Source organism: Crocodylus porosus, unplaced genomic scaffold, assembly GCF_001723895.1.
Source record: "Crocodylus porosus isolate Cpor-Errol unplaced genomic scaffold, CroPor_comp1, whole genome shotgun sequence".
In the NCBI taxonomy this organism is placed as follows: domain Eukaryota; kingdom Metazoa; phylum Chordata; order Crocodylia; family Crocodylidae; genus Crocodylus; species Crocodylus porosus.
This window is the reverse complement of record NW_017728921.1, coordinates 15,805,162-15,820,251: the sequence shown is the minus strand read 5'-3', so window position 1 is coordinate 15,820,251 and position 15,090 is coordinate 15,805,162. Positions and strand designations below refer to the sequence as shown.

General features: G+C 45.0%; 1 protein-coding gene across 1 annotated transcript; it reads left to right on the top strand.

The window, feature by feature from the left end:
- The first annotated feature begins 9,760 nt into the window (after window positions 1–9,760).
- Window positions 9,761–11,202, top strand: LOC109313036 (testis-specific serine/threonine-protein kinase 1-like). The gene has a single exon (XM_019539423.1). The coding sequence runs from the start codon at window positions 9,883–9,885 to the stop codon at window positions 10,735–10,737; it is 855 nt and encodes a 284-aa protein (XP_019394968.1). The 5' UTR covers window positions 9,761–9,882; the 3' UTR covers window positions 10,738–11,202.
- Window positions 11,203–15,090: the final 3,888 nt, after the last annotated feature.

The window sequence follows — 15,090 nt, the reverse complement described above, 5'->3', positions numbered from 1 at the left end:
GGCCGGAGCGGGGCGGGGCGTAGGGCAGCGCTGGCCGCACCGAGGTCCGCTCCGTCGGGCTGCAGCTACGCACAAGATGGCGGCCGCCCCCTCTGCCTCCTTCCCCCGCCGGGGGCTCTCCGCCAATCAGCGCCGGGGGGCGGGGCTGACGCCCGCCTCATCTGCATAGGCGCCTGCTACATAAGGTGAGAGGCGCCGCCGGCCCCGCCCCCAGCCGGGAGAGGCGGGGCCTTGCTCACCTGCGGGGCGGTTGCAGTCGGGCGCTGAGGGGCGGGGCGAGGCGAGGCCTCTGCTGCGCTCGTGCCTTCCTCTCAGCTGCCCCAGGCCCAGAACAGCAACGCTTCAGCTTCTCCTTAGCTGGAGAAAAATGGGGGCTGTGCTGCAGCCTTTTTCTGCCTTCGACTAAGCTCAAAGCACAAATAAGTATCGCTGGGTAGCCACCTGCACAGAGCTGCCCCCCCTCGCCCCCCCCAGCGCCTTACCTTTAAACGCACTGCCAGCTAAGCATGAAAATAGTCAAGCGACACAGTTTTGCTGCTCCCGTGGCCGCCACAACAAAAGACGCAGCTTTACCCCACACGTAAAGCAAACTCGAGCTGCCTTCAAGCCCTTCGGCTACGCCCCAGCGCAAGCATCCTCCGACATTGAAGCCTTGCTCTTGAGAAGTCAACTCCGACGAAACCGCCTCCCTTGCCAGATTCTTTTCTCCCAGCTCTCCGTTGGCCAACGCTGTGAGGGCGGCCAAAGGAAACGGTACAAAGATACGCTCAGGGTCACCCTCAAGCACAGAGGCATTGACACCAACAGCTGGGAGGAGCAAGCTGCTGACCATTCGGCATCGCACTGCTTGGTCTACCAAAGCGCGTGACGCTTCAAGGCCCAACGACTCGATACCAAGGCGAAACAGCAGCAAATCCCACTCCCCCGTGCAGCAACATGCCCCTGTTGCCGAAGAGCGTGGGCATCCAGAGTCAGGCTCCTCAGTCACCACAGGACCCACCAAGCCTGACGGACATCATCCTCAACTTCAAAGGACCGCCGGCGACTTCCCCAGCAGGCATTTCCAGGCTGGAGTCGATATGACCGTGCCTGATTTCAGGGTTTTTAGCTGGGTCTGCAAGGCTGGGAAAGAGTAGAGAGAAGTTGGCAGGAAGGGCTAAGAGATAGCAGCATTGTGGACACGGGTAGTTTGAGGAGCAGAGCATCGGGGCCATTGAAAAGGAGAGAAGGTCATTAAGGGTGGTTAACGCGTGTGGAGTGAAGAGAGATGAGCAGAAATCAGGTCTGTTACAATGAGCCATGAAGTCAAGTGACTCCCTCAGGGTTGCCTGGATAGAAATGCTGCTGCCCTCTCCCAAGGCAGTTGGTTTTAAAGTTTGGGTAGAGCAGGAATCAGAGGGAGCAAAGGTCCTTTGGAAGTGTACCAATACACACCCTGTGGATCTGCCTCTGTGCATCACTGTTGCATGCAACCAGCTTCCCCTGTCCTATGTGGGTTCCCCTCATGGAAAGAGAAAGCACAAAAGGAGGGAACAGGATTGTGAAGCCCTTCTGCAGCTGGGTGGGGAAACTGAGCAGCACCTGCAAGTGTGCCACAGCTTGCAGGTTGGGACAAAAGTTGTAGGAGGGACAGTCTGGAAGGTGACCTCCCAGGGATCCTAGTTTTCTCTGATTTTAAAAAAAAAATCCAAAATTTTCTGATTTAAAACCCCCCCTAAAATCCACATTTTTCTACGATTAAAATGAAATGCCACTATATGGTGTTTTGTTTTAACTGTGGGGAAAAATGGATTTGGAGGCAGGACTTTAAATCAGAAAACTTTAGATTTTTTTTTAAATTAGAGAAAACCAGGATGCCTGGATGTCACACATGGCTGCAAGCAGCAGCTCTGAATACAGAGCACTTCAGAAAAGATCCAGTTACTACAGTCCAAATGGAGTCCCCTGTGTTACTGCACAGAACTCTGTATATGACATGAGGCATTGCACTTAACCAAAGAAAGCTCTTTTTCACACAGCATGTAATTAAATGTGGAAAGATGTTGCGAAAGCGGTCAGTTTAACCAGATTCCAAAAAGCATTGGACATTCCCAGAGGAAAGGTGTATCAGTAGCTATTGAACATGGGAGTCAGGGATACAGCTTCTGAATCAGAACCTCTTAGACCAGAGGTTTCAAAACACTGGGCTGCGGCAGGTTGGCTGCTGGTTCGTGGCATGAGGCCCCTCCTTGGACCCCCGGGCGAACAGCTTCTGGGGTTAAAGCTATGTGGCAGGGCAGTCCCAGGAGGAAGGTAGCTGATTCCGTGCGCCCTGTATTACTCCCTCCAGGCCACAGTATAAAAAAGGTTGGGAGCTACTGTCCTAGACCTTAAATGCTGGAGGCTGCAATTGGGAAAGGAACTGGGGGAAAACCCAGGTCATACCCTGTTCATTCTCCTTTTCAGTATCTGCTCTCTGCCCACATGACAGGAGACTGGGCAAGATGGACCCAGTCCATCTATGATCTGACCCAGTAAATGGCAGTTCTGGTGTTCATCCACCCAATCTTCAATAATTTCCTTTGACAAATAGAGTTAACTTAGTGGGAGCCTTAATATACCTCTGGCACCAATGATTGAACAGCAAATTGTGTATGCCTGCTATGAACAAGCTTAAATGATGCTGGAGTCAAAACACAGTTGGCTGCACTCTTTGTTATCTTCACTAGAGCTCCCTCCATTGCTACTGTAAGTGGACTTGCAACACACAAACACAATATAGGAAGATGAACAACAGTTCAGCATTGTTGTCAGTCATGGTGCCCTGAAAACAACAGAAGTACCAGCTAGCAGACAGGGCAGAATCGTTTTCAGCCTAATCAGAGAAGCATAACTCAGACTTAACTTCATCAATTGCCTGGGTATTATGAGCTATAAAGTGGCTACCCTCATCACATTGAAAATTCAGGATTTAACCTACAGCACTGAGTGCAAATATTTGACTGGCTTTCAGCTTTTTTGTTGAGAACAATGGAATCTGTTGGTAATGATGCCGTGCACCCTTTCCTTCCACATGTCAAACAAGACACTTTATAGCCAGTACTTTTATTTAAGGTGCCTCTAAAAATATGTCTAAAACTATAAAGGGGTTCACAATAATTCTAGCTGAAGGCCATCAGTCATTCTTCTGGACTCCCTGGTTTAAAATCATGTGGCTTCTTTTTCAATGACTTTAACACACTGACTGTTAATAGCACAAACTTTGTGGCAGTAAATAACCTTAATGCCTCTGTGACCTGCTCCCAGTCTAAATCTAGTTGAAGCAAACTGGGATACTGAGGAACTCCCAGGGTGCAAAAGGAGAAGCATATTTCCCGAGCCTTGGAACCAGAGCTGAGACATTCTGCAAGCTAAGCTCTGACCTATAGAGAAACAGCAGCAGGTTCCTTGGACTTTGATGGCACTTAGAGGCCCCACATATGGATCAGACCTGTACTGCCTTAGGCAGCATGCCAACATAGGATCATAGAAAATGAAGGTGAGAAGGGATCTCAGGACATCATCAATACAACCCCCTGCTCAAAGCAGGACCATCCCCAACTAGATCATTTAAACCAAGGCTTCGTCTAGGCAGGTCTTAAAAACCTCCCAAGGATGGAGATTCCACAACCTCTCTGGGTAACCTGTTACAATGCTTCACTGTCCTCCCAGTGAGAGAGTTTTTCCTAATATCTAAACTAAATTTATCTTATTGCAGCTTGAGACCATTGCTCCTTATTCTGTTATGTGCCACCACTGAGAACAGACTAAATCCAATCCATCCTGTTTGGAACCACCCTTCAGAAAGCTGAAGGCTGCTATTAAATCCCCTCTCGGTCTTCTCTTTTTCAGACTAAATAAGCCTAGTTCCCTCAGCCTCTCCTCAGAAGTCATGTCCCACAGCCCCCTCACCATTTGTTGCCCTCTGCTGGACTCTCTCCAATTTGTCCACATCCTTTCTGTAGTGGAAAGCCCAAAACTGAACACAGTACTCCAGATGTAGCTTCACCAGTGCTGAATAGAGGGAAATAATCACTTCCCTTGACCTACTGGCAATACACCTACCAATGCAGCCCAGTATGCCGTTAGCCCAGCTGCAGCATGCCCTTGTTGTTAGCTTTTCTAAATGGTCCCTAACATCTTCTGTTGCCTGCTCACCTCCTCCCCAAACTGTGCTGCCCAGTGCAGTAGTCTGGGAGCTGACCTTGCTTGTTAAGACTGAAGTAAAAAAGGCATTGAGTACTTCAGCTTTTTCTGCATCATCTGTCACTAGGTTGTCCCTCCCCCCCATTCAGGAAGGGGTCTACACTTTCCCTGATCATCCTCTTGTTGCTGACTTACCCATAGAAAACTTTCTTGTTACTCTTCATGTTTCTTGCCAGCTGCAATTCCAATTGCACTTTGTCCTTCCTGGTTTCACCCCTCCATGCCCGAGCAATACTTTTATACTCCTCCATAGTCAATTGTTCAAGTTTCCACTTCTTGGAAGCTTCCTTTTTGTGTTTAAGCTTGCAAGACAACCAAGTTCTCCAAATAATTTATCAAAACCATTCTCATAGTAGTTCTCATGCTTGCTATCATGGTATCACAGCCATGTTCAGTTACTGAGGGATTAATCAAATCATAAATGTCTACACAGCTCTATCACAAGTGTGGAAGAACTGCTGCTGGCCACACAACCTCGTACCAGGGCCACCCCCCAGATCTTCCTGTGCAGCAATATACAGACAGTCCTTGCTGAGATGGGATCTACAGGGCAATCCATGTATCCTCTCTGGATGGCTTCCACAGCTTAATAGTTCTTGGAGAACTATTGGAGAAGGGGCCCAATCATTATTAAGTACACTAAAAACACAGAACCCCCACTATTGGGTGATACAGTTCAGCTCAGAAAACACTAGAGTTTCTGAAAACCAGAGCCTACTCCCCCCGCCCATATGAAAGATTTAATTTGTAAACTTTTAATGGACCATCAATGTTAGCTCCTTCTTGGGGGACAACTGATATCCACTCTCCTGCTGGATGCTCTGCTATACCACAGCCGTCTATAGTCCTACTAGCAGAGGATGAATTGTTTTGAGAAAGGGACTAACCATCTGTCCCAACATCAGTAATGGTGAAAAGTACCAAGCTGACAATCCTGGAGGTTTAGGTCCTTTCCCTAGAGGACAGAAACAGTGCAGGCAGTGAGGGTTTCCTTGAGTGGAGGTCATAGGATTATAAGAAAGTAGGGCTGGAAAGGATTGCAAGAGGTCATCTACTCAAACCCCCTGCTCAAGGCAAGACCTCTGATTTAACCATCCCAGTCAAGTGTCTGTCTAACCTGCTTTTGCACAGAGAGGGCGGTGGAATCTCCATCTGTAGACATCCAAGACCAGTGCACCAGACCAGAAGCTAAGAAGGTTAGTGCCTAGTGTCTTCTCCTCTCCTGACTGGTCATATGACGGTAGGAGGTCACATGACTTGTCCAGGCCTCAGTTTATCAATCAGCAAAATATGTAATATTATATCTGTCTTTGCTCATACTGCCTTTCAGGACTCTATTTACTTCCTAAATATCATTGTGGCAGAGGCAATACTAGGCTTGCCTCCAAGTGGAAATCCGTGGGCTTCAGGCATGGCAGGGGAACAGAATCATCTAGAAAACATACAGCACAGATATACCATCACAGGACCATGATGAGAAGCACAGTACAAGCTCCATGTACACCACACCTTGAAATGGATACAACAGACCCCGCTTAGCACAGCACTGGGCATGCAGCAGTAAGCATGCTTGAACCAAGCCAGTAATCCCGTCTGAAACAGCAGACCTATTAGCACAAGCGCTGAGCACACCGTGGCACTTCCTAGCATGGTCCTCTGACAGTTTAGACAAGACCTTAATTGTTCATTGAGGAGGAAAGGATGTTGCAGTGGCTGGACATCAAGAGAAGCAGTGATAGAGGCATCTGTTCTTAACCACCAGTTACTGAACTAATGATGTGAAGAATATTCTGATGCAACCTCCTCTGTAGAAGAACAACACATACACATGGTATATAAACAAATCACATAAATGTTTCCTAACAATGGAATGATTTGCCCCTCGCCCCAAAAGCATTGCCCCTAGGCCCCAAAAGCAGCCTCAATTGGCTGAAGGGTTATAACATTATTACTCTGCCTCATCTACAGCACTCCTAGGCGTCTCATCACCCAATTCTCTTCTCTCGATGCAGAAGTTAGCTGGTCTTTGCTCCCCTCTGCCTCTGCTAATATTGCCAACTGCACAAAGAGACATTTTTCAGCGCTGATTTTCAGGTTCACAAAAAAATCTTGCTGAAATCAAGCTAACACTTACTGCTGCAAGAAAACATCCAGCGTTGCCTCATTCCTGGCACAAGAGGTATTCATTCGCAGTATGCATAGGCTTTCTAATTACAGAAATTGGTTTGACTTCCCATACCTGCTGTGAAGAACACATCCCAGGTGCCAACACCCATCCGGGAGGGAAATACCTAAGAACCTAATTGTAAAGATCAATCAGGACTCTCCAGATGACAGGCTTATTTAGGAGTCTGGACATAGGTGTTGCTCCAGTTCAGATGGGGTGGTGTGGAGTTAGGAAAGTCTCCAAGAAGCCTTAAAATCCCTGGTTGCAGCAGCATTTCCCAAAGCTGAGTAGGAGACAGTATCCCAGTCTAGAGGTCTGTGAAGTTAAGGGAGGAGAGTGACAATTCAGGTTTAGGAGGTTATTATAAAATGATCCTTTTCATGAAAACATGCACATGCCATAAATGAGTAACCACATACTCTTTTTATGGATGGGATGTAACTACTCCGGGGCTTGAACTAAAATCCAATGAAGTTTGCATGTTCATTCCCTTTTTCACACCAGACTATTTACTGTTTCTTTACATGGTGCAACACATCACTTCTTAGACTGGACCCTCCTTGAGGCAGGTATCCTGCCTTGATATTTGTTCTGCAAAATGCCTCACCTATTACAGAATTTTTTTTAAAGTATTACTTTGTTTTTCATACAGCACTTGCCAATAATCAAAGGAAGTCAGTCCCTGAGTTGCACTGCTTACAGTCTAAATGCCTCAGGGCTAGGGTGGTCTTTTGGGAATAAGTGAGTCAATGTGTAATTCTACCAACTTATCAGGAATTAAGGACTTGTCAGAGCATAAGTTTGCTTCTTTAGTTAGAAGTAATGATTGAAATCCTGGCTTCATTGAAGCCAGTGGGAGTTTTGCCATTGACATTGACTTAGGTAGTTCACCTAATGTGTACACTGTTCCTCTATATATGAATTTCTCTCTACCTTACCTGACAGTAACACAGAGGTAGCTTTCTTTGTCTTGTCCCTGTTGGCCAATTTCTCCCAGTTATAAGGAAAATGAGAGAGACTAGTCTTGTAGTGACCTTCTCTCAATAGCATGCTCCAATTCGGCAGTGAGTTATAACGAGATCAGGGAGGTTACTCCCCTGCCCAGGGTAGTTTCTACCACATAAATAAACACGAGCCACTAGCAGTATGAACAAGTACTAATCATTGCCTCTGCAAAGGGATGTCTTCTGCTGGAAAGTTACGTACCTTCCAACAGCGAACTCCTATAACTCCTTGAACCCTGCCCCATGGTTCAGGGCTTGGCCAACCTGTCCCAGAGCCAGCTTCCCCTAGCTCTGCAGGCATGTCTGTCACCAACACATGTGACAGGAGTCCTAAGTACATGTACAAGAGCCATTCCACTTTGTGCTGGTGTGGTTGGGTGACAACAACTTTACGTAATCTTCCCCTTTCTGCAGTCATAAACCTGGCATCAGTTACAGCCGGCCTCTGCAGGGACACTGCTTTAGACTTAATTAAAGGGGGTGGGAAGCTTTCAAGCTAGGGAAAAGAGCATGTACTAGCACTAACGCTGCAGCCCTGTAAAAGAAAGAGATGCCAGGAGAGTTTTCTACCAGTGTGTATCCCTGCTGAGCAAGCCAGAGTTAACCCTTTCCCAACTGCTACTTCTGCTTTCGCAGCACTGTGTGTCAAGGAGTAAAAGAGCAAATCCAACATCTTTCCTTTGGCATAGGCACCAAGCTTGCATAGAGCAGTGGGTTAGCTCTTTGTAACATCTGTATGCTAACTGCTATGTAGAAATGTTACAGGAAGGTGCTCAACAACCAGATCTGCTAGGCAACTGCAAGGCTGAAAATGGATGGATGTACATTATATGCACTGGAGGGAGAATGAATTGAGAGCGTTCGGTTGCTGTAATGTGCTATGTGGTGATGGATGCATGAAGTCGCATGGGATTTGATTGATTGCTGGAAGGTCAGAAGGAGAAAATCAGCCTGTTCACCTCATCTGCTCTTACCTGAGAAAGCTGTAAGCACTGGAAATTCCCCAGAAAGTCTAAAAAGATAGCCAGAGGAAGACGTCAGCCTGATCTGCACCTCCATGAAGTCTTCATACAAACGTTTGCCCTTCTGATACGATAGCAGCTGATCAGAAGCCATAGTTTCCATTCTGCTGGAAATACTGACTTTTAAAAAAACAACAAAACAAAACAAACAAAACACCTTAATTCTAAATTGAACAAAAAACTAAAACCTGGAAATTTCTTGTGAAACACAAAACTGAAAATTTTAATTTTACAGCATTGAAACAGCATTTCAATAAAACAAAGTTCTTCACAATAAAACAAAGCTCTTCACTGTTGATCATTTATAATTTCATATAATTCATACGATAATGTTTTACAAAAAAGTCACTTATAAGCAAACATAATCCTTGTGTTCTGTTACCTCTAAGGAATAACCCAGCCTAACCAAAATGCTCCATCTCAAATATTATTACACAGTTAAATTCCATCAGAACTGACACATGTCTGTGAAACAAGTCTATTGTGACAAATCAGTATTTTCCAACCTCCTCTTGAAAATTTTTAAGCAGCTCACATTAAAATCCACATTTCTTCTCTTGTTTTTCTAACCCATTTATTTCTTTGTGCACAACTTGCAGGATTGCTCTTATTTTAGCCATATTAAAAAGACTGGGCTCTCACTTTGTTTCCTTTGCTTCTAACCAGGGTTGAGTTTGGCCAACTTTTTCCATTGCTAGGCTTCCCCAGCTCACATGGCTCTTGTCTCTGACAGATACCTGGTCATAGGCATCTATGATGGAGTCTTGCATACACATACACATGCTGAAAAGCTACTGCTTACTGCTATAGTTCAGAAACAGTAGGGAACAAGCATTGCCTTACCTTTTTCTTTACATAATTTCCCTTTGCTGTATATCTACCTGGTATCAGTACATCTGTCCTCCCTAGGGATAATACTTTAGACTAAATTAAAAGGTTGGGCAAATTTTTAGGCAAAAAAAGTCAAACTGAGAATATAAAAGTATGGTGACACTGCAACAGACACATAGAGTAGCAAGCTCAGAAGCAGACATAAATATTACCCAAATCCTGAGGTGAGGAAATAATTGGAAAGAAGCAGTTCTAATTTCAAGAACAAAGGGGATATCTTTTTAAATCATCCTCTTTCCCTTTTTAAGGTGGAACAATCTCCTGCTAATAAGGTTAGAGAACATGAGGTGACTTCTCTTTTTGTGGATGCATAAATGTCATTGCCTTTGCTTTTGGTGCTCTCTTATAATGTGCCTGAGTTATACCTTCAGGCACCACTCCTGAACAGTTCTGCTTTATGACCTCAGATGTTGACATCATCAATAAAACAATGTTGAGCAATATTACAGCAGTCATCTCCAAAGGACTCAGGCACCAGAGACGACCATAATGCAGGGCAAAGGAATACGAGGCTTACTTACACACAGAAGAGTTGTAGGCTTCACTTTCCAAACCACCTGCTGCTTTTGCCACCATGGATGATGCTGCAGTCCTCAGAAGAAAAGGTTACATCATGGGGAGCAATTTGGGGGAGAGCTCTTTTGCCAAAGTGAAATCTGCCTACTCAGAGCGCCTGAAATTTAACGTGGCAGTGAAAATTACTGACAGGAAAAGAGTTCCTGCTGAGTTCTTGGAAAAATTTCTCCCCAGGGAACTGGAGATATTGGCAAATGTAAACCATTGTTCCATCATCAAGATATACGAGATCTTTGAGACATCTGGCAAAGTCTATATAGTCATGGAGCTCTGTGTACATGGAGACTTACTGGAGTTCATCAAGAGCAACCGAGGCTTACCTGAAGGAGTAGCACGGAAGATGTTTCGCCAGCTATCTTGTGCCGTCAAATACTGTCACGATTTGGACATTGTCCACAGGGACCTGAAGTGTGACAACATCCTACTGGACAAAGACATGAACATCAAGCTGTCTGACTTTGGCTTTTCCAAACGGTGCTTTTGGGATGAGAATGGGAGAATGATCCTCAGCCAAACCTTCTGTGGCTCGACTGCTTATGCAGCTCCTGAAGTGATACAAGGTATTCCCTATCAGCCCAAAGTTTATGATATATGGAGTCTAGGCGTCATTTTGTATGTGATGGTCTGTGGGTTTATGCCATATGATGACTCCAATGTTAAGAGAATGGTCCGCCTACAGAAAGAGCGGAGAGTAATCTTCCCAGACTTCTTGACACAAGAATGCAAAGATCTTATTTTCCGAATGCTGCAGCCCAATGTGTCCCACCGGCTACAAATTGAAGATGTTTTGAGCCACACTTGGGTGCAAGGGAAGCACCGGAAGTCATACCACACATGCTTGAATAATCAATAAACCACTAAACACACAAAAGCACAAGCATGGAGGGTAAGTGGGATCTATTTTTAATCAGCTGTCCCACTGCTGAGGACTGTAACTGTTGCTATGATCAATGTTTTCCTTTGCTCAATATGCCCTGTCATTTTCACTGTGAGATCTTATAACCACTTTCACATTTAGAAACCAGCTACGTCACAGACAGCCCCCATGTAAAACAACATCGTTGCTGTTGGGGTTACCGTGAATGTCAGCTTTTGATGTCACACAGGTATTCTCCTTCCAGTGCTGTAGCCAGCAGTTGCAGCCTCTGCCCATCCCACCATTACCTCACTTACTGGCATCAGAAGCATGTATTGGTCCTTTCCATGGAGAGGCAATATCCTGTGCCAAAGAAATTAGAAACTATGATTGACATGACATGCCAGAGAAGTGAGAACTAGCCTCAGAGTTATCTAGGAGTGATCTTCTAAGAGTGTAATAAGAAGAGGGCTTATCAGCAGAAAATTGAGAAGGAGGGCTGGTGGGGCTGGATAGGATATGAGCTACTAGTCTGAGAAGCAACCATGACAGAGGCCAGAAACATCTTCAGAGTAGTTTGCTTGCTTTTCTCAGCCTCAGTGATCATTACTTCTTGTTCTTCCTCCTGATGATCTCAACAGAGCTCTCTGCCAATCAGGGAGGGGGCACAGGCTCAGTTCTTCGGTGCTGGAATTTAATAGCAAGGAAGCAATTTGTAATCCCATCAGGCCAGAAGTAAAGGCAGCACTAACATCTACGGCCCTGTTCACACTGCAACTTTGAAGCAAGTCTGTAAACAGTTGAAGCCACTTTTGGCACTAACCCTGCTTTGTATCACATAGAAATATACCGTACAAATGGCTGGATCTGTCGGTAGCTCTGCCAACTAAGTGTTTTGCCTCTCCCAGCAGCCTTGGATGCCCCAGTGGAACTTGTTCAAGGAAGGAGATTGGGTTTGTTTCATTTTTGTGGGAGCTGAAGCCCCTGCCCAGGTTCGTAACAAATCTGGTCCTCCTTCCTTCCCCTAGGTCTACAAATGAAGACATCCCAGAGTGCACTGCACCACATACTGCTAACTTCAGCATGTTGGTACATAAACTCATCACATACCCTGTCCCCTGCTGAGATACTGTGGGACAATTCACCTGTTTTCCCAGAATTCACTTGCTTCTGGGTAGCACAATAGGCAAGGCAAGACGCACAAATACACTGATGACAGGAAAGCAGCTGTGCGACACACATGCAAAATCATAGGGCAAAGGTATTGTGCAAGCAGATAATCTGACACCCTGCAGACTGTCTCATTTCCTGCTCTAGTGAACTTCATTTACCAAGGACCTGCTGTCAAATGATATGTGGCAACCTTTTAATACTTTGCTTCCTGAGGAAACAGCATGCTCCAGTGCCCCTGGGGCAGTGGGCTTGTAGGAGACAAATTTTTCTCTCCCATCGCAACCCTTGATTCACTCTGTGATCTTGGAAGCATCACCTTAGCATTTAGAAACTTAGGACTGTAAAGCACCTGCTGGGCTACCAAGTCCAATCCCCATCTAGCACAGGCACCAACCACATCCTATGATTCTTTCCCTAAACTTCTCATGCTCCTCCTGAAAGGTAGTTGCAGGGAGTGGGGAAGGGTGTTTGCCCCCTTCTTCTTTGTAAAGCCCAGGGATGAATAACAGTAGAAAAGTCAACAGGAAATAAAGACTGTGACTTAACTGAGCAATGGAATTGTTTACTAATATATCAATAAAAGCAGCATCTCTGTTTCAATGTATGCTTGGTGCATTGCAAATCACAACAGAAAGAGAAAGGGCTGAGTCCTGAGCAACAGGAGCAAGGTTTGTCCTTAATCTCTCAAGACAGGAATGTCAAACTCACCTTGCCTCATGGGCTGGATCCTCACAGGAAGGTTTCTTGCAGGCTGGATTTGGAGGCAGCAACAGCCATGGAGATTAACACAGCCATCACTCATCCCGATTGCTGTGGGGGCATAGCCAAGAGGGCTCTGTACCTAGAATTTTGGCAGCAGGCCCCCTTCCCCAAATTCCCAGCACCCCCCTGGGAGTCCCATGGGCCAGATGACACTGCTCTGCTGGCTGAATCTAGCCTGCAGGCCAACATTTGACACCCCTATCTTAAGGCAACAGCTGCAGGGCAGTGCTATGACTAGAAGGCAAAAGGGCAGCTTCTGGAAGGAATATGTCAGCTTCTTTGCAACACTTTTTTTTTTTGTCAGCCGCACTAAAAGAATTCAAATTACAGTTCACTCTTGCCAACTTGCATTTTTCCTCCTTCAAAATGTCAGGGACTGATTAAAAAAATCCTTTTCTTTCTCCCTCCCTCCAATTCTTGTGAATCAACATCACTGAGCAAATATTAAGCTGCCCTTTGCTTAAACGTGTTCCTGGAAAATATCTTGAGTATATTTATAGTGTAGCACAGGCTTTGATTGTGTCATCACAAGAGGTGGAGTGGGTCTAATCTGGCAACATCCGTCCTTCAGGTATTATTTGTATGCTTGGTGCAATCTAACCACTCAAGTGACAAAACCGGTTCTGCTGAAGAACACTTCTGCTGAACAATTTTATGGGACCCTTGACAGACTGCCTCTAGCAGAAATGATTTAGCAAAGTCAACCAGAGATGGGAAAATCATCCCAACTTTGCCTTTAATTTGGCAACCATATTTTTGAACAACAGTTTCCCAAGAACCCCCTACTGGCACAAGGCTGCTAAAATATTTATCTTCATTAATGACAATGGTCTCTAACATCCTTGTTTATTCAGCTTTGATAGTGTTCCTTAATGCATAATGAAGTGTGCTTTCTAATGAATACTTTCTCGGCACTTTGAAGACACTGTGCATTCAGCAAACTCTGATCTCTCTCAAAGTCAGAGCAGTTTAAAATTGAGCCACTTGTTACTGGCTTCATTAAATATGCGATGCAATTCTTAGCAGGCTGAACACCAGAGGTATTTTTAAACAAGTTATGTTTCTTTAATTAGCCTGAATAAAGCCCAAATCCCAGCTTCCCTCCCATGACCCACTGCAAATGGGATTAGCCATTTGCAAAATTGGCTCAATGGACATTTGGTGTAAATATTTCAGTGCTCAAAACAGTCAGAAACATACGCGCGCGTGCGCGCGTACACACACACACGGGAAGATAAGCTTAAAGTCTGATAGTGCCTAAAGGGACAAATGCATCAGGGATCCATTTTGCTAGGCAGCTTACAGTTATACAAGCCAGCCTTCACCCTAAAAATAAGAGAAGTATATTTATGCTGTCAGTTGAAATTAAATGCATGTACTCAGTTCACATGACAAGAGAGAGGGAGAGAGACAAAGAACATGCACACATGTGCAAGTGTGAGTGTGAAAGCAAGTACACAGCCTGTATGCTCTGCAGTTATCTAACAAACCCTTAAAAAAATAGCTGGTCAATGAAAAGAATTCAATTCTAAGTCTCAAGTTCTTAGCCAAAAAGCAGTACTGGCAGTGTTTTGTTCTTCTTGCCCATTCGTGAATCACTGTCATTATTTATGCATTTCAGATCAGGATTGCTTTTTAATGTATGGACATTTCATTAGTGAATGATCAAAGTCTCCCTTGAACTATGGTATAAATTACTGGAAAATGTTCCTGCAGTTGTGACTCACAAAATTGAAGAAATCCTGATGTGACACTGTCAAAGTGCTGCATGTGTAAGACTCTGCATAAGGAAGACAAAGGTAATTATCTTTTATTGGACCAGCTCTATGGGTGGTATAGACATAGGCAAACTTTCAGATATCTCAGTACTCCTTCAGGTCTGAATAAGGCCTGAGCCACAGGACTGAGTAAGGTACCTCAGCTCCCCATGCAACTCACGGGAAAAGTGAGCTAGACTCCCTGGAACAGGATTCACCATAGTCAGCCTGTGAAAAGAGTACTGTGAATCCCAAAAGCTTACCTACCTATGTCTATACCAACCTTGCAGTTGATGCTATAAAAGATGATCACCCAGAAGAATTCTTGCTTTTCACATATCTCCTGAACCGTCATGGTGACATCATCACCTCAACACTACCAAGACTTTACATAAGTCCTCTCTTTTGCTCTACAGACCAGTGATCAAAAAGGGTGCTGAGCACTTGAAACTCCCACTGATTCCAAATGAACCTTGCAGATTAATTAGTACCTCTGGAATCTGATCTGATCTGGTTGCATGTGTTCATGTGCAAACCTCAGACTTTTACGCAGCAGATTCAGGGGCATATATTAAGCCCTGGCAGGATTTTCTCCTGCCTGCTATACATAGTTTTAGAAACCCTCTTCCCCCATCCCACTATAAGAGAGAAGAGCTGT

Bases quoted from the DNA above. Each gene is read 5' to 3' on its own strand.
- LOC109313036 (XM_019539423.1), top strand. From the start codon at position 9,883: ATGGATGATGCTGCAGTCCTCAGAAGAAAAGGTTACATCATGGGGAGC.